This window comes from Zalophus californianus, chromosome 16, assembly GCF_009762305.2.
Source record: "Zalophus californianus isolate mZalCal1 chromosome 16, mZalCal1.pri.v2, whole genome shotgun sequence".
NCBI classification, from domain to species: domain Eukaryota; kingdom Metazoa; phylum Chordata; class Mammalia; order Carnivora; family Otariidae; genus Zalophus; species Zalophus californianus.
In genome coordinates, this window is record NC_045610.1 from 38,831,024 (window position 1) to 38,851,067 (window position 20,044).

Genomic DNA, 20,044 nt, shown 5'->3' on the forward strand with positions numbered 1-20,044 from the left:
TACTTATTTGACAGAGAGATAGAGAGAGAGCACAAGTAAGCAGAGAGGCAGGCAGAGAGGGAGAAGCAGGCTCTCCGCTAAGCAGGGAGCCCGACGCGGGGCTCGATCCCAGGACCCCAGGATCACGACCTGAGCTGAAGGCAGCCGCTTAACCGACTGAGCCACCCAGGCGCCCCAATATACTGGAACTTTTAAAATACAGACAGCAAACAGTGAATCTGAGATATGAACCCAGGTAGTGTGGTTCCACAGTTCTGCTCAAACACTCAACACTAAACTATGGTTCTAATTATTGTGTTCCAAGTCAGTATTATTCAAAGTGTGGTACTCACTTAAGCATCACCTTTATATTTCCTAGAAATGCAATTTTGTGGGCCAGGTGATTTGCCAGTTTTCCAGGTGATTGTTAAGCAAAGTGAACTTGGAAAATCCCGCTCTAAACCATGACTCAAAAGCTCTGCTTTGGATTCCTTATAATGTGAGATAACAATCACCTTATTGTTTAAGCTACTAAACAAGTTTTCTATTACTTGTAGCTGAGAGCATCCTAACTGGATACAAAAACGAGCACACAAAAAATCCGAACAAACTTTATAGCTTTCTAATGATAGTGAATCCTATGAGCTCTGCTTTCAGAATATATCCAGAATCCAATTACTTCTTAAACCTCCACCACAATCAACTTCATACAACTATTACTTTTCTGAATTACTGCAAGAACCTTAAACACCAGTTATATACTACTTCTCCACAAAGCAAGAATGATCCTTGCAAAACTTGAAATATAGCACGTTCCTCTTCTGACCAAAAATCCCTCTGGCTCCCCTTGTCAGAATAAAATTCATGGCTTAAAATGGCCAATGAGGCCATTCATGATCTGCCCTGCTCTCCATCAACCCCCTCTCCATTCTCAGTCGTAACTCTCTGACCTCCCATCCCTCCCACAGCAACCCAACTTCACCATCATCTGGCCACAGTGACCTACCTGGTGGCCATTCCATGAACACATCAAGCACACTCCCACCTTCATTTTTGCATTCCTTTACCGGTAATGGTCTTTCCTTGCTCCATCATTTTTTTTTTTAAGATTTTTTTTTTAAGTAATCTCTACACCCAACATGGGGCTCGAATTCACAAACCCTAGGTCAAGAGTTGCATGCTCCACCAACGGAGCATCAGGTGCTGCTGCTCCATGATTTTTTTAAAGTCTGCTCACATGTTAACTTTAGCAGCAAGGTCTTCCTTAACCATTCTATGTAGTTATGAACCATGCCCAACTCCCTTCCTCTTTTTTTTTGTCCTTCATTTTTGTCCACAGTACTTATCAGCATCAGACATATTATGTAATTACTTTTTTATCAGTTTTATGTCAAATTCCCTTCACTAGATTTTTTTTTAAGATTTTATTTATTCATTTGACAGAACAAGCAGAGGGAGCAGCAGAGGGAGAGAGAAGCAGGCTCTCTGCTGAGCAGGGAGCCCGACGTGGGGCTCAATCCCAGGACCCCGGGATCATGACCTGAGCTGAAGGCAGATGCTTAACCAACTGAGCCACCCAGGAGCCCCTCCTTCATTAGATTTTAAACTCCCATAGGGCAATTCTTGTATTTTGTCCACTTTTATACCCTCAGCATCAGTAGCAATCTCATGCACGTAGAAAGTACTCAACAAACATTTGCTGACTGAATTAGTGATAAGAAAATATAAAAAAGTCCATTTATAATAATATTAAAAACCATAAAGTATGTAGAAATCAAACTAAGAAAAACTGTAAAATCTTAAAGGAAGAACTCTATACAAATGTGCTGAAAAAAGCTAAATATGTATAATGTTCATGAATGGGAAAGAAAATATTATGAAGTTATGAATTTCCCCAAATTAATGTATAAGGCCAATTAATCAGAATTGTGTTACTGGCAATAAAAAAAAACAGATGTAAGGGTGCCTGGGTGGCTCAGATGGTTAAGCGTCTGCCTTCGGCTCAGGTCATGATCCCAGGGTCCTGGGATCGAGTCCCGCATCGGGCTCCCTGCTCCTTGGGAGCCTGCTTCTCCCTCTGCTTCTCTCTCTCTCTCTCTCATGAATAAATAAATAAAATCTTTAAAAAAAAAACAACAGATGGAAGAAACAGAACACAGTTCAAAAACAGACCTCTGAATTCACTTAATTAGTTTTATGTTACAAATGGCATTTCAAAACCAGTGGGGAGAAGATGAACTAAACCATATTAGGACAACTGGGTATCCATATGGGGGAAAAGTTCATTTAGAACCCTATTTTACAGGGGCACCTGGGTGGCTCAGTTGTTAAGCATCTGCCTTCGGCTCAGGTCATGGTCCAAGGGTCCTGGGATCGAGCCCCACATCGGGCTCTCTGCTCGGCGGGAAGCCTGCTTCTCCCTCTCCCACTCCCCCTGCTTGTGTTCCCTCTCTCGCTGTGTCTCTGTCAAATAAATAAAATTAAAAAAAAAAAAAGAACCCTATCTTACAAAATAAACTTCAGGTAGATTAAAAATTTAAGATTAAAAAAATTTTTGATGTGACAAAATATGGAAGAATATAATCTTGGGATAAGGGACACCTTTTTTATATAAACACAAAAAGCAAATATAAGAGACATCCCACTCAATGAAAATCTTTGCAAATATATAAGTAGACAAAGGGCTAGTATTCAATATCAGGAATGCCTAGGGGGATTAAAAGAAAAAGACACAACACAATTTTTAACACTTGACAAAGGATAAAATAGGCAATCTATGAAAGAAATTAAAAGTATTCAATATAAAACAAACATCAAAGACAAACATAAAACAGGAAGACACTCAACTTCAGTAGTAATGAGAATACAAAATAAAGCAATAAAATACAATTTTTCCTATGTCAACAAAAAATTTTAAAGTTGGGAAACATCATGTGTTAGTGAAGATATGAAGAAACAAGTTCACTCATATACTATGGGTCAAAACATAAATTTGGAAGGCAATCTGACAATATCTAATAAACCTAAAAAACAGATTCCCTATGACCCCAAAATCCCTCTCCTTGGTATTTGCCATAAAGGAACACTTGCACATACACACCAGAAGGCATGTATGGGTACCAGAACATTTGTTGGGTTTTTGTTTACAATGCCAAGGAGAAAACCTAAAGGTCATTAACAGCTAGCTTTATAAACTAGAATATTCATAGAATACTATGTAGCTGTTAAAAGAAATACATCTACAGATCTAATAGGACATAATGTAGTTAAAATTACAGAATGACAGACACAGTATGAGACTAATTATGTAAACACAGAGAAAACTAATGCTAATATAAAAGCATAATAAAAGGCGTGCCTGGGTGGCTCAGTCCATTAAGCATCTGCCTTAGGCTCAGTCATGATCTCAGGGTTCTGGGATCCAGCCCCACATCAGGCTCCCTGCTCAGTGGGGAGTCCACTTCTCCCTCTCCCTCTGCCCTCCCCATGTTGAGCTCTCTCTCAAGGAAATAAATAAATAAATAAATTTTTTAAAAAAGGCAGAAAATAATGTAAACACCTTAGAAAATGATATTTCTTTGTACTTTATGATACTAAAAACATTTTGATTATACTAAACCTACCTGATCTTTTATCTAGAAATGTTTGTTCATAAAATACTATATCCAAAATTATTATTTTAACTCAACAGTAGCATATTGCTACTTTTCATCTTTAACAATAACACTACGTGAAATTGAGTAAAATGCTGCCCGGACTTTGTAAGTCAAACCAAAGAACAAAACTTGCAAAAAGGCTTAATATGAAGCTTCATAAACTTATATTCAAAGGTTCTACAAATACTTATTAAACTTTTAATATCTCACTCCTAGTCTTCATGAAGAAGAATTATAGTAAAGAAGGTAATCAGATTAGTTTACTAGACCGTATGGATTACATACTAACAGCTTTTGGTCCAACTGTAATTTACACAGGCACCTTGGTATTCTTTACACAGAGTATTTGTTCATAGCTATTTAAGAGAGTTATTTAAGTTGGCTAGTAAGTACGGCTAATAAGCCAAAGTACAGGTTCTATTCCCATACTCCGCAATCCCCCCACACAATTAACTGCTCAATTTTTTTTTATAGATTTTATTTATTTATGGGCACCTGGGTGGCTCAGTCGGTTAAGCGACTGCCTTCGGCTCAGGTCATGATCCTGGAGTCCCGGGATTGAGTCCCGCATCGGGCTCCCTGCTCGGCGGGGAGTCTGCTTCTCCCTCTGACCCTCTTCCCTCTCGTGCTATCTCTCATTCTCTCTCTCTCTCTCAAATAAATAAATAAAATCTTTAAAAAAAAAAATTTTATTTATTTATTTGACAGAGAAGGAACACAAGCAAGGGGAGTGAGAGAGGGAGAAGCAGGCTTCCCGCTGAACAGGGAGCAGGACCCCTGGGATCATGACCCAAGCCCACCCAGGCGCCCCTAACTTTGCTCAATTCTATGGCCACAAACTCAAGTGTTAAATCAGTTCTAACCAACATCTTATAAATGCCTGTTATGGATCAAAAGAGGAATGAGGAATAAATTATTCAAAACAACTCATTCTTAGCATACACTAGAGACAAGTATAACAGACTTCAAGTCAACTGGATTAAAGTTCCGGCTTTTATACTTAGCTATTTAATGTTGGGAAAATAACCGCCTTTCAGAGCATCTGCTTTCTTATCTATAAAATAGCAGAGAAATATCCTCCATCTTACACAACAAGATTTTTTTTAAGTTCAAATGAAATCATAAATGGGAACATGTTCTTTAATATGTAAAACGCTATATTAGTTACTTGAGAAGTTCAAATATCTCTCCTACTGAAGCGGGGGGGTGGTGAGCAGGATGACCTATATATATATGAGGGTCAGCATTATGCAGTCATTCATAAATTCCTTAACTAGACTTATTATTTATTGCCTGAAAAACAAATGGAGCACCAGTCTATAACTACAAACTATATAATGAATTCCTGGAACTACTGGTCAAAGAGTTTACTTTCCCTGTTACTCTTTTCTAACCTTGTTTAATTTCCTGTTTAAATCTCAGAGGAATGTCCGGCTTTAGCGAGGAGCAGTTATTCTGATTAGCTCTACCATTAGTGGTGCTACTGTTTTGTTTCCCTAAAGATGGGTCAGCAAACCCAAAGAAATTACTAAGAAAAACCTATCTTTTCCCTTGGTCCTCTTCTGTAAAAATGCAGAGAATGTCACAGAAAAGGATAAGTAATTCATACTTGCATTTTTAAAAGTTTACACGGGACAGTAAAGTGCTAATATTTTTAAAAGCAGGGTCAATGGATTTTGTTTTCTTTTAAAAGCACTGTGAATGCTTTTCATGAAATTGGTTCTTATCACTCTCCCATACCTCTAACACTGCATTTACCAGAACCCACTAATTATCTTTCTTACTAACTAGACTACAAACTCCCTGAAGCAGAGAAAATGTTTTAGAGCGGCTTTGTGCCTTTAACACCTATCAATATCTGACACACAGTTGGTAGTTAAATAATTTTGAATAGTACTGAACTCCTACCAGCAGTGTACCTTGGTTTTCTATACTGAGATTTTTCTGAGCCTAGACAAGGTCAGATAAGCTTTCCTGAGCTCTCAGATGTTTTTTGTAGCTTGAGAGGCTGTATAGTGTGTTCTGGTGTTTTCACTGGTGAAACTGAATGTATCTGATCATGTAAAACATACAACTTATAAAAGAACTGTATTTTAGGTGCTGGATATTAGATACTACATCTTTGTTTCTAGGACTAAAACATCTATGATAGGATAAAAACCCAATAGATGGCGTACTGATTGTAAGATGTCAAATTCATGGTATTTTAATCTATTTCTCCATGGAGTTCAGGTTGCAAATACAAGCTACCTTTGTATCCCTTATCCCAGTATTTCTTTAACAGTAATTTACATCATCGTCTCTAAGGGAACTTCTGAAACTTGCATGCCAGATCCAAAGGTTTTAAGAGGTCAGTATTGGGCAAAAACTTCACTGGTGATCTAATAGATTTTCAGGTTCTTCCTTATTCATTTCTACTATGTCATTCAGTTTCTATAAATGAAATTTAGTTTCACTTATTCCTCCTTTAATAATGTCCCACTAACTCAGGGATTACTATTAGAAAGAGTTTAGGTTTATCTTTTTTTTAAAACTGAGCTATAACTGACATATATTATATAAGGTTTCATCTTTAATATTAATCTAATTTATATTAAATTAGGGAAATACACATTGGAAATCTTATTTTAGAGCTCTAAAGACAAAGAGAGGTAAGTGGTTTTTCCCAGGGCTCAATCTAAATTCACAATAATGCCAACAGTAGGTCCCTTGAGATCTTGACTCCTATTATTTGGGCAAACTTTTCTGTCTGGCCCAGAGACTGATGAGCTCAGATTAAATTTATGTCACTTAGGACCTATAATCCACGTTTTGAGGCATATAATCTAAATACAATTATTCTTTCTTAAGGAATTTTTTAACCTCAGTGGAAACTGCATTTGTTGTTGTTGTAGAGATCTAGGTTTGGGAAACTTCTGTTGCGTACCCATCAGCTGTGACTAAGAATACTGACTATTAAGTCCCTTATCTTCCTGAAGTTACCATTCATGAGAATATGTTAGGAAAGTTATAGTATTAAATAAATGTTTTAACTTATCCAAGGAGAATTCCAAAACAGGTGAGGTTTCTTTTTCACAAATGGGTTGCAGAAATAAGTTAGCATGTGATTTTTTTCAACATGGGCTTCTTTACATGAAGGACATGTGAAAATTTTCAAAAAGCTGGCAAGGGGGCGCCTGGGTGGCTCAGATGGTTAAGCGTCTGCCTTCGGCTCAGGTCATGATCCCAGGGTCCTGGGATCGAGTCCCGCATCGGGCTCCCTACTCCTTGGGAGCCTGCTTCTCCCTCTGCTTCTCTCTCTCTCTCTCCCTCTGTCTCTCATGAATAAATAAATAAAATCTTAAAAAAAAAAAAAGCTGGTAAGGATGAGTGTGGGGAAAGGGTATTAGTAATGCAGAGTTCTTTTTCAAAAATGAATACATCTCTACTTGTCTGTGTTCAGTCATGCCATAGTTTTATTTTCTACAAATCAGGGAAAGAAGAATGACCGATTTCTGGGTAAAAGCTGACTGATCTAGTGTTTTAAATGTCAAATTTAGTGCCAGATTCTTATCTTAGGAGGCATTTACCCACATTTGCCTAACAATGAATAGAATAATGATTGCAGTATAAAACCCCAGATTGAAACACTGCTAAATTACTACTCTTCAACTACACGGATTAAAATTCATAGGTGTTCCTGTTTAATAAATCCAATATATAAAACTGAATCAGATAAATAAAGAGATAATTAGTTACATTCTTTCCTTTGTAATAGAATTTTTCCTTTAAATAGTAAATTCCTTTAAGATATTTAAAATAATGATTTACAAAAAGTCTAATTAAAAACACTTCTACTCCACAAAGTAATACGAGAGTCATCATTTACTGAGTGCTTATTGTGTGGTGGATTCCACAGAGTAATATAATAATAGGCATTATTTATTGAGCCCTTACTGTTCAGTAGACAACTTGCTAAGTGCTATACAAACATTATAGAATTAAATCCCCATAATCCAGTGAAGAGAGCATTATACCCATTTTAGATATTGAAAATCTGAGACTCAGAGAGATTAAATAACTTGTCCAAGCTCACATAGATGGTAGGTGGCAAAGCCAGGGTTCAAACTCAGACTTCAGAGTTTGACTGAGAGCTCAGACAAAGCTAATGTCTTAAATAGATTCTCTCTATATAAATATATAAATTCCATACACCCTAAGAAACCGAATCACAGCACACTAAACTCCAGAATATCATACAATCATTATACCCGTTCTTTACTCCTTTGGCAAAGGTGTTCATTTGGACAGATATACACTAGTTTGTTTTTTTCTGCAAGTGTCTACCTCCACTTCTATCATAATTCAAAGCAAAAACAAGCAGGAATCCAAAGGAGAATATGGGTTAAGATCACATAGACTGTTTTGTCTTTATTAGCAGTTGTACGCAAAGAAATATAAGAACACTGGCAATAAACTGAATAATCTCTAATCTGTAGCAAGTTGGGGGATTTATTTATAGAGAATCACAGAATTTCTATGCTAGAAAGGAACCTGCAGTAATGGAGGTCCAGAAAAGACATACAGATACCAATACACACATACACATATCATTATATATACATATAATGCATTTATAAAATATACATATGTAATACTTATTTCATAGTTCAGAATGGTATTATTTCCATTTGTAAAATCCTTAAGACATAGCCTTAACACTTTCATCCTCTTTTTACTCCAATTAATTTCAAAATTAGAACATTAAAATATAGGGTGCCTGGGTGGCTCAGATGGTTAAGTGTCTGCCTTTGGCTCAGGTCATGATCCCAGGGTTTTGGCATAGAGTTCCACATCGGGCTCCCTGCTCCTTGGGAGCCTGCTTCTCCTCTGCCTCTCTCTCTCTCTTTCTCTGTGTCTCTCATGAATAAATAAATAAAATATTAAAAAAAACATTAAAATATATAAATGATCTGATTCAAAAAATAAGATGACAAAGAATGATTTAAAAACAAAACAAAAAAAATAACATGACAAAAAAAGGATTATATTCTAACAGAGAATCTCGAAAACTTTGCAGCTAACATTTACAGTTAACATTAAATTGTTAATTTGCAGGCAACTGAAAATCCTTTCTTTTCTTTTTCTTCTCCCCACCCACCTTGAAAGAGGAAAAAAGAAAACAAAAAACATAACAAAACTGGCTCTTTGTTGGTAAACTGCAATTCAGTATACACAGAGTTGGGAATGACCTTCCCTGGGCCTAAACTGCCAATCAAGTGTGGCATATGCAAAAGAATAGGTACCCTAGGGGCGCCTGGGTGGCTCGGTCGTTGGGCGTCTGCCTTCGGCTCGGGTTGTAGTCCCAGGGTCCTAGGATCGAGCCCCGCATCGGGCTCCCTGCTCGACGGGGAGCCTCCTTCTCCCTCTCCCACTCCCCCTGCTTGTGTTCCCTCTCTCGCTGTCTGTCAAATAAATGAATAAATAAAATCTTAAAAAAAAAAAAGAATAGGTACTCTATATTTAAAAACCTGCCCTAATCTAGATATTTTACTGCATTCTTTTTGCCGGTCTTCCCTGCCACATAAATCACCTCATTCTGCAGATAGTAAAGCAAACTCGAAGCACGCAGAATAGCTATACCTAGGGCTTCTTCTTCTATTTTTTTTTTAAGATTTTATTTATTTATTTGAGAGAAGGAGACACAGCGAGAGAGGGAACACAGGCGGGGGGCGATGGGAGAGGGAGAGGCAGGCTTCCCGCGGATCGAGGAGCCCGATGCAGGGCTCGATCCCAGGACCCTGGGACCATGACCTGAGCCGAAAGCAGATGCCCCTAGGGCCTCTTCTTATTATTGCAAATTATAAGTAAAACTGAAAATGCTTTTCCATTTTTTACTTTTAAACAATTATGAAATTATATCTGCCTCCATCCTCTAGTTGATCAGGAAGTCACACTAACCCACAAATACCATAATAGTTGGCATATCTGATTATATAAAATCAGGCAGGCATTTGATTTATTGCTAACCTTCAGCCCCATGTTGTTAGGTATGATTTCTGTCTTAGCACCAAAGTAATGCATAAGTTCAATTTGCAACTTGCTTTCACGGTATTCTATTTCCTTTTTAGTTTTTACTAGAAATTCCTGGGACAGGGGCGCCTGGGTGGCTCAGTCGTTAAGTGTCTGCCTTCGGCTCTGGTCATAATCCCAGGGTCCTGGGATCGAGCCCCACATCGGGCTCCAAGCTCTGAGGGAAGCCTGCTTCTCCCTCACCCTCCACCCCTGCTTGTGTTCCCTCTCTCATTGTGTGTGTGCGTCTCTCTCTCTCTAATAAATAAATAAAATCTTTAAAAAAAAAAATTCCTGGGACAAAATTCAAGGACAAAAATGGAAGAAGACATTGCCAATATATATTTCATAACTGACTAAATTCTTGTCCACCATGATTTAATTGGTTTAACCTCATAGCAACTTAAGAGACTGAGCAAAAAATTACATTTGCACCTGATTACAACTGTCAGATATGAGGCTTATTATATCCAAGAGAATATCACAAAATCAAATTAGAGGAAAAATGATTAGGGAATATAGGTTACTTAACCTACTGCTATAACTCATATGCTTGCTAAATAGTTACTAGATATGTGCTGAAAATAAATACCCAGCAAAGCCATTCTTTTAACAGAAAGTCTTCAAAAGCTAATGCAAATATGTTTTGGATTTACTTACATTTGAATACATATCTTCATTTTTAAAAGTTATATAATTAAGCAAGATGAATCAAGCACAAATACCACTGCACAGTTCAATACCACCACCTATTCTTAGTTGTTATTAAGTTAAAATCTTTTATCAAATGGATCCAAATGCACTAAGACATAAAACTGTAAGACCAAGTTGTATGCCTTCATTTTTCTGAGTCAATTTTTGGGTAGGGATCTCATCTAAGAATCCATCAAGTCTGGAAGACCAAGTAGGAAAACAGTATAAAGACAACTACACACAAGCAGCTAAATTTGGTCAGTTTAAGGGCATTCTTTCTTCTTCCTCCCTCCCTTGGATTTTCCTGGTGCAACGGAATATTTTATTTTGAACATCTAAAAATACCCTTCCAAAACCACAGTACTAGTTAGATTACTGAAAATTTTAATTCAGTTCCCAATCTGCCACCAGTTGGGAACCTGTAATCTAAGGGCTGGAATGGAATCCCTGGCCTGTAACAAAAGTACTTAATAATTTGCAAGAAAAACGAGACCAAGATTTGAAAAGAGACACTTGGGAGATAAATATAGAAGGATTTTATTTTATTTTTTTAAAGATTTTTATTTATTTATTTGTCAGGGTGAGGGGGGAAGAGAGCACAAGCAGAGAGAATGGCAGGCAGAGGGAGAAGCAGACTCCCTGCTGAGCAAGGAGCCCATGTGGGACTCGATCCCAGGACCCTGGGATCATGACCCGAGCCAAAGGCAGACACTTAACCAACTGAGCCACCCAGGTGTCCCAAAAAAGAAGGATTTTAGAAATTAAGATTAAAAAGTGATATCAACACTAACAGCTAAAACTGACAAATGACCTAAACCATAAGAATATAAAAATTTTAACGTGTAAATACTTCTAAACACTTCTAATACTGATTCAATGAATGAAAATCCTCGATGCAGAAACAGATTATACCTAAGAAATAAGAACGTATGACTTAAATATCAAGAACACACTTTGTAAAGTTTTTGCCAAATTAAAAAATTTTCACAATGGAAAAGTTTTCAATATGTAATGATTTATCCTATGTAGACTGCAGAAGGAAACATGCTGATTTTTAAATAATGAGTTACTACAGTAAGTACATGATAAAACATACCATGCTTCAAAAGGTAAAAGGGAGGGACACCTGGGTGGCTCAGTCAGTTAAGGGACTGTGTTAGGCTCAGGTCATGATCCCAGGGGCTTGGGATCAAGCCCCACATCCAGTCCAGCCCCACATCGGGTTCCCTGCTCAGCAGGGAGCCTGCTTCTCCTGCTTCCTCTGCTGCTCCCCCTGCTTCTGCTCTCTCTCTCAAATAAATCTTTTTTAAAAAAAAGGGTAAAAAGGACCCATATTTATACAATAAACATCAATAACACTATTTAAAAAAAACAGAGATTGTCTGAATGGGCCCCAAAAGCCTAAACCTCTAATCTGTACCTTGTATAATATTAGATAACTGCTTTCAAACTAATCTCTAAAGTGTTAAATACAAAATCCCTTACTTTTACTAGTTCTCTTTCCCATTGCAAGGCTTTTCAAATAGAATGAAACAAATGGCTGTCACCCACTGGAAAAATGTGTAACATTTTCCACAAGTATCAATTAGGAAAAGATGGTCATTTACTATGCAGAATGTTCTTTAGATTATAAGATAAAACCTTACAGGAGAAAAAAGGTAATTACTGCAGCCTTAGCAGTACTGTGCAACTCTGCCTACAAACTTTAACAGTATTGGAGTTGCTGTTTTAGAAGAAACAGCCAAGGAAATGTGGTCCTCTGCTTTTATTTTAAAAATCAGATTAAAAAAAAAATGACAGATTCATAGGATTTTGGAACGAAAGGAACGAAACAGTTGATTCTAACTTCTTTGTTTTACAAAGGAGGGAAACGATCAAACTGGAGAAATAAAAAGAAATGACCAAAGTTATATTTAATTGGTGGCAAAAATCAAGATTAACTAACATCCAGTTCTTCCAACTCCCAATGCAGTATATTTTTTCTGCCATACTACATTTTATGATTTTTCTTATTTTGGACAAACTGACTTGATAAAATGAAGCAGGCAAGCAAGTATTACAATTTAATCTTACTGCTGTAATATTATACATTTACCAAAGCAGCAGTGAGATGTAATGAGAAAACAATTAATGAACAGGGATTCAAAGTATCCAAATTGGAACTTATCATTTCCTACGTGAATCTTAACATTCCCAGGCCCTGATGAAACTGTAAATAGTATCTGTGATGTCAGTTAATGTTTTCACAATAGATAATGCTAGACTTTTTAATGAACCCAAATAAGAAAGAAATTTTCCCCCAATATCATCTTATGATGGAGTTACTAAGAAAACAATGAAATGGAGAGGCTTTACTAAAAAAAAATCTAAACTTAAGATTCAAGGGCTACCTTATTTATACATGTCTGTCACTAATCTTACCAAGTGTTAAGATAACACACATAGGGGCACCTGGGTGGCTCAGTTGGTTAAGCATCCAACTCTTAATTCTAGCTCAGATCATGATCTCAGGGTTGTGAGATTGGGCCCCGAGTGAAGCTCCACATGCTCCTGCTTAAGATTCTCTCTCTCTCTCTGCCCTACATCCCCTAAAATTTTTTTAAAAAGGTAACACACTATTATAGTACTTCAAATGAAGAACAACTTCATTCTTGATAGCAAAGACAAAATAAAATATACTGGATGAAGAATTTTAGGGAAGTTCTTGCCCACACATTTTATGGGCTTTTATGCTATGTTATGCTAAAAACAGAGCAGAATGACAGTGAAGTTAAAAAAAAAAAAAAGCAGGTTGGAATCTTGGCTCCCCCACTTACTAGCTGTGCACTTGAGCACTTCTTAAGCCCTAGCTTTCCTCAACTGTAAAACAGAATTGTGAGAATTAGAAGTAACTAAGGTAAAACATCTAGCTCAGTGCCTGGCATGCAGGATTTAATAACAATTATTAAGTTTGAAAGGAAATTATCAAAATTTGCCACAAAACAATGTATACTGTAAGAAATGTAATAAAAAGTATTTAGATGAAGAATTTCAACTGAGAGACACATTAATCAGCACTCATTATATTAGCTTATAAGGGTTATTTTTGTGGAAAGTTAATGCCAAAGTGATACAGCAAGGAACAATAATTTTCACCATCTCTGTATCTCTTTAACTCTTAACTCTTTAACTCTTCTACCCAACTATTATCTACTTTGGCTATTCTACAGGATGCTACATATCTGGCTAACAAGTACTCTACTCCCTTTATTTTAACTTTAAATTTTTTTCTACAGCTCCAGACCTGAGCATGAGATTTAAAGTATATGGCCTGCAGTTACAACATCCAAAAGCATAATGCACATAATATTCCTTATAATGAATCAACTATAAAAAGATAAAGTTTAGTTACCTTCCACCCAGAAAAAAAATGTGACCAAGAAAAAGAAAACAATTATTTCACTTTCTGTATTAACCATAATTTGACATGACTTATTATTTGCTACAAAAATTTCTTCCCCTCCCAAAAATTCTCAGGGATCGGCTGTCTACTTACAATCATAAAATTATAAGTCCTTTAAAAACCATTCTGTAATTTTGAGAATTAAAAAAATAACTTGATGTAAATATTTTTGACATGAAAAGACTACTTTATTTTGTCTACATGTTTTATCCATTGAAACTAAATATTTAAAATGTTTTCAATGAATTAGCAGTAAGTTTACTACTTCATAAGAGCCCTAACAGTTTATTGTTTTACTACTTGTAAACTAGGTCAGTAAAGAGGTAAATGGAAAAAAAAAGAAGAGGTAAATGACTTTAAGAAATACTCAGATAAGGGCGCCTGGGTGGCTCAGTTGGTTAGGCGACTGCCTTCGGCTCAGGTCATGATCCTGGAGTCCTGGGATCGAATCCCACATCGGGCTTCCTGCTCGGTGGGGAGTCTGCTTCTCCCTCTGACCCTCTTCCCTCTCATGCTTTCTATCTCTCATTCTCTCTCTCTAATAAATAAATAAAAATCTTAAAAAAAAAAGAAATACTCAGATAATTAAACTCATTAACATGTATCATTTCCAAACTTTCTCATTTGCGTTCTGCCATGGAACCCCCTTCTTATCATAAAAGACTAAAATATTTATAAACCAAAAGCTAATCATGAATACTGTAGAAGGAGAAATTTTTTAATCCCCTTATTCTTTATCTTATCAGACACCTTTAGAAAGCTTCAACTGGTTTAGTTCAAGGTAAATAAATATACTTAACAATGCAATAAACTTTATTATGATAGTACCACTACTACAGGTAAACTACAAATTAAAATATAAGATAATTACAAAAACAGGATGCAGCAATGCAATTTTACAACACATACTACAAAAGAACTCCTTCCAAAGTATCTCAATCTACAAGAAAATAGCAAAATGATAAAGAGCAGACTTCAACGGCAGAAGGCTATCCCCCACTCAGATCTTAAGTATTTGGGTTTCTCTTTCAAGATTCCTGTTAACTGCTAAAAGTCCACTCAGTAATTTTGATGACAGTCTGGACTTTACAGCACAGTAGTACTAAATATGAAACCATCCTAAATTAAGCTTATTGGATCTCTCTACTTTAAGGCAACCTAAAGTTCTGTTAAACACCAAATCATACCTACTATATTTTCTTCCTATGATTAAGTTAAATATGAAAACTCTGAAGAGACCAATTTCTCAATTTTCTCCATTCCTCACCTCCAACAGTAATTACCGTAGAGCTCTGAATTTAAACTTCTTCCCAACACTTGCTACCTAGATCTTTGTGGATAAATTAAAGTATTTTTCCCATAAGCATAAAAAGAAACCAAGAGGGCGCCTGCGTGGCTCAGTTGGTTAAGCGACTGCCTTGGGCTCAGGTCATGATCCTGGAGTCCAGGGATGGAGTCCCGCATCGGGCTCCCTGCTCGGCAAGGAGTCGGCTTCTCCCTCTGACCCTCTTCCCTCTCGTGCTCTCTATCTCTCATTCTCTCTCTCTCAAATAAATAAATAAAATCTTAAAAAAAAATAGACTAAACTGAAGAAAGACCCTTAGGTAACAATTTCACCCTGGGCACCTAGTGGGCAAGTTTCCTGAAACTTTTGTCTCACCGTCTTAGCCCCTCAGTAAACCTTGGGGTATATTACCACACTACTGCAATTCATCCGTAGTTAGAACACTTCACTTCCCAAAGGAATCACTTCCTTAACACGGTGACTACTCACTGAAGACGCTTGCAGGTGTTTTCCTGTTTTCTCATCCATTCCTCAATTCCATTAGCTATAAACCTTTCTCCCCAGAGGAGAAAAAGTTCTTAAAGAGTGGATTTTCTGAAGTCTCGACCGTACACATCTAAGAGTTCCCAGAAACAATGAACTACAAAAGTACAGACCAAACGGGAAAGAAGAGGAAGTATCAGAACAATACCCAAACCAAAGAGCACCGAAAACTCGTGGTCGTCTCTATCATCCTAGTCTACCACCTCCACTTCCCTAGTTTAACCAAGGTCTCTCAAACACTGAGAAATGGCCCCCTGGCCCATAACGTCCCAGGTGGCAGAAAGAAAAGAAGCCAGCTCCGGTTGATCGGAGCTGTGATGCTTTTTCTGCCGGGTGGAGGGAGAGAAGCCAAGGATTGTGTAAAGGATGGAAAGCTGAGTGATACTGGGGGGGGGGGGAATTAGGGCGCCAGAGCTAATCCCTTGCCCGGGCCCGCTGGTGGAACAGGCTGGAGGCGACCAGCCCGGAGGACTAGGGAAGCTGGGCTGCACCGGGCTTTTCGGGTCGCGAGAAAGGGGAAAGAAGTCTGGCAGCCCCAGCGATCGGCGGGTGACGGCGCCAGGCAAGGGAGGAGGCTCCGTGCCGAGCGAAATTTTCGGGGCATAAGAGCGGGAATCGCCTTGCTCACGCCGCCCCAGCCCCCCCAGGCTCACACCTCAAACCTGCTCTTGGTCACTCCGTTCACGTCCCTCCTCATGGGGCCGGCGGGTGCGGCCGGGGCCCGGCGCTGCGGCGTGCAGAGTTCAAAGACTGGGGGCCCGGGGCAGGCCCCGGAGTTCCGGGACCGGGAGGAGGTAGAGGAGCGACGGGCAGGGGCCGTCAGCGGGGGGGGAAACCTCTCGGCTCCGGCGGGGCCTCCTCCACCTCCCGCAGAGCCGGCGGCAGCGACGACTGCTAGTCGCTAGCTCCTCTCTCCCCTCAGCCTCAACTTCAACCCAAAACAAAAACACTCCCCACCTGCCAGCAACGCCGCTCCTCATTGGGCAGAGCCGCCCGGGCCTCGGAACGGCGTGGGGAGGGGAGGAGGAGGAGCGCGCGGCGGCCGCGGCGGCGGCTGCTGCGGCGGCAGCGGCGCGGGACCACCCCTCCCCCACTCCCGGGCGCAGCCCGCGACGGTCCGCCCGGGAGCAGCCGGAGCGCGGCGGCGGCGGCGCGAGCCCGCTCTTGCCTCCGAGGCACGCAAGCCCACCGCGAGGAGAGGCAGGGAAGTGCCTATCTGTCTGTGTGTATTTGTGTATGGGAGGGGCTGTGGGGAGGGTGTGAGTGCGCGCGTGCTCGCGGACTCGCGAGTGAGGAAAGCAGGACAACTGCACACAGTACCGGAGCCCATCTAATCCCCTTCGCCGGCAAACAGCACGCACTCACCCAGCAAACACTTGAGGTTTCTGTCAAGCCCTCCCAGCCCCCTAGTCTTGTCGCTTCTTCCCCGGTAGCCTGTGCAGCCACACATGTCCTTCCCGGCCACCCAACTCCTTTCCCCTATCACTCACTGTCGCCTTGAACCCAAAGTGCAGCAGGCGGTCCCTGCTCGGAGCCATTTTCCTCCTCTTTCTGGTTGTCTCTAGATTGAGGCAGTGCTGCCGCCGCCGCCGCCGTCGTTGCTGTCGCTGCCGCCGCCTCCCCCGCCCCCGTGGATTGCATTACCGGGTGTTGCAGGGAGGCCTGGGGGGCCGCGGCAGGGCGTGGGTCTCCCTGTGCATAGATCAGGAGGACGGGGGGGCGGTAATTGCGCTACCCTCTGCTCCAGGAATATGCAGCAAGGCCGCACCTCGCGCCTTGGGGTCAGGGGGTGCAGCGCAGGAGCTGGGCGACCATTCCTTTTAGCTGGGGGAGGGGCGCGCTTTGGTGGTTGGGGGGGGCCGTACGAGGCTGAAGTGCCTTTGGCTTCCCCCGCCCCTCCGCCACCAGACTGCCGCTGGCGCCCAATGGGCTCTAGTGCCTGCCCGTCCTCCAATCAGGGCTCTGCTTGGTGAGAACCTGATCCTGACGCCACTTTGGCGGGAGAAACAAGCGTGTCTTCACGAGTAGGCGGGGGCGCTGGCTCAGTGGAAATTACATTCATCTGACTCCTTGGCTCCTTACATACAAGCTAGTTTGTGTCATTATAATGTTATACTTTAGCAACACCAGCCCTCAAGGTCTTGAAATTTATTATCGAATTTCCATGGACTAAGGAATAAGTTTACCCTCTTTGGAACGACAAACTACAGAATCGTGTACCCAAGATGAAATATTAGAAACTGTATCATAAATTCCAGCAGTCCTGGCAGGATCACTGTCCCTAATCGTATTCCAAAGTAAGTATGTTTGTCTTCATACCTCTTTTAATTCGTTTTAGTGACTGGCTTGTTACGAATCTGATTTAAGAGAGATTACTGGGGTACCTGGCTGGCTGAGTTGGTGGAGCCTACCACTCTTGATATCGGGGTTGTGGGTTCAAGCCCCGTTGGGTGTAGAGATTACTTAAAAATAAAATAGAGAGGAGCTTACTTAAGAGCAACTTGTGCTGGAGATTTTTTTTTTTTTATTAAATAGGCATATTCTGGGGTGCCTGGGTGTCGCAGTCAATTAAGCATCCAACTCTTTCCCCTCAGGTCATGATCTCAAGGTGGTGAGATCCAGCCCCTGCTTGAGCTCCCAGCTGGGCGTGGAGCCTGCTTGAGAGTCTCTCCCTCTGGCCCTCCCCTCCCGCCAGCCCAACCCCTGCTCCTGCTCTTAAAAAAGAAAGTAAAAATAAAAACTAACGATGTAATGTATGGTGATTAACATAACAATAAAAAATTATTAAAAAAAAGAATACGTTAGAAATGTAATAAAATGATCAAGATTTTAAAAAAATAAAAGAAAGTAAAAATTATAAAAACAAAACAGGCATATTTAAGCTGGAAGCTTTATTACCCAACTCTTCAAGCACTTTTTATTATTAAACTTTCTCGTGTTTGTCCTAGAAAGGGCTTCTTAAGCAAGGAACCTAGCTTCAGAAACTCATTCTCAGGCCCACAAACCCAGGTCTAGATGTTATATTGTCTGCTACCTCTGTTATTTCACTTCAGCCATATAAACACAGCTTTTTAGTCCTATCTAATCTAAGAGCAGTTTTCTCCCAATTATTGATGAATTTGGTGACTAAGACCTGCAAAAGATAGTAAAACTGGCTCAAGCAGATAAATCAAATGAAGCAAACTTTCACAGGTCTTTTACCAGGTTTCAGTTATCCTTTACAGTTAACCTACTTTGAGTAATACTCAGGGAAGACTTTTATTTCCTGATTGAATTTTTTCTGATTGGTGGACTTTTAAAAAGCTGAATAGGGGTTCTCCAGGTGGCCCAGTCGGTTGCACTGCTGACTCTTAATTTTGCTGATTCTTGATTGGCTCAGGTCATGATCTCAGGGTTGAGCCACCCCTCCAGGTCCCGCTCAGCAGGGAGTCGGCTTGTCCCTCTCTGCCCCTCCCCCACTCCCCCCCTAAAATCCTTTCTTAAAAAAGCTGAATAAGTGAAAATTGCTCAAAGGTTAAAAATTTACTACACAAAGGCATAATACTTTTTATCAAAGAAATTTATTTGCATGTAAATAAACAGGTTCTTTTGTAATGTTTCGGGGGAAAAATCCCAGATTTTGTCTACTTTCAAAAAAATGAAAAAACCCCAAAGTATTTACAGAACGGCCATACGCACAGAAAATCAAATTTGAAAGATTTTTTTAGAAAAGACCCTCCCCAACTGCTCCTGATGTACATTTCTAAAACACAAAATTTATAAAGCTCAGCTTTTACAGCTAAGCATGTTTCCCAACCTAGCTTCCGAGATGTTAGGTACTTCCTACCCCTCAAAAAACTAACTCAAGGGTAGAAATAGAGGGGTAGAGGGATTGAAAAGGGAAAAAAGGGAGGGGGGAGAAAATGAGATTGCCCAGGGATTGTGAAAGTTTCCTATACTGTCATCTGCTTTAAGTGACTTGACTGGATACTGTATGACTCACTGGCTCCCTTGAAAGGGTTGCTTCTGAGAATTCATGCTATTGTTGCACTAAATTTTCAGACCTAGGCCTTAAGGAAAATCTTTCCAAGAGTCACTAACCTCAAGGCCAGTTTTTGGCAATTATATCCTGCTTCATTTCTCCCCCATTTATAAAATACCTGTTTTAAAACACATGGATTTTGAACCTGAAATCTTCATGTACATCAGAGCAGGTTTTGACCAAGAACCCCTAACATGAAGCCAAAAGACAGAAGAGGAATCAGGTCAAACTAAGAATACATAAGACACCAGCAGCAGAAGACAGGTAGAAGTTGACTTCATGTCCTTGCAGTCTTTTGAAACAGGAGAATGAGGACACCTAGACAGGAGGGAGGTGTCCCAGGCTTGGTTTATTCTGCCTCTTCTCCTCCACCC

General features: G+C 39.9%; 1 protein-coding gene across 5 annotated transcripts in view; it reads right to left on the bottom strand.

Moving 5' to 3' along the window:
• Positions 1-17,380, bottom strand: part of FBXL20 (F-box and leucine rich repeat protein 20) — a 105,919-nt gene extending 88,539 nt beyond the window's left edge. For 3 of the 5 annotated variants that reach the window (XR_003525286.2, XR_003525287.2, XM_027625830.2), the window contains exon 1: positions 17,140-17,379. Coding sequence is in view for 3 of the 5 variants with exons in the window: in XM_027625830.2 (XP_027481631.1) it covers positions 17,140-17,187 (48 nt within the window). In the remaining 2 variants the exon portion in view is untranslated. Of the gene's footprint in view, positions 1-16,304; positions 16,591-17,139 lie in introns of those variants that run through there. The other 2 variants (XM_027625829.2, XM_027625831.2) reach the window with 2 other exon arrangements.
• Positions 17,381-20,044: the final 2,664 nt, after the last annotated feature.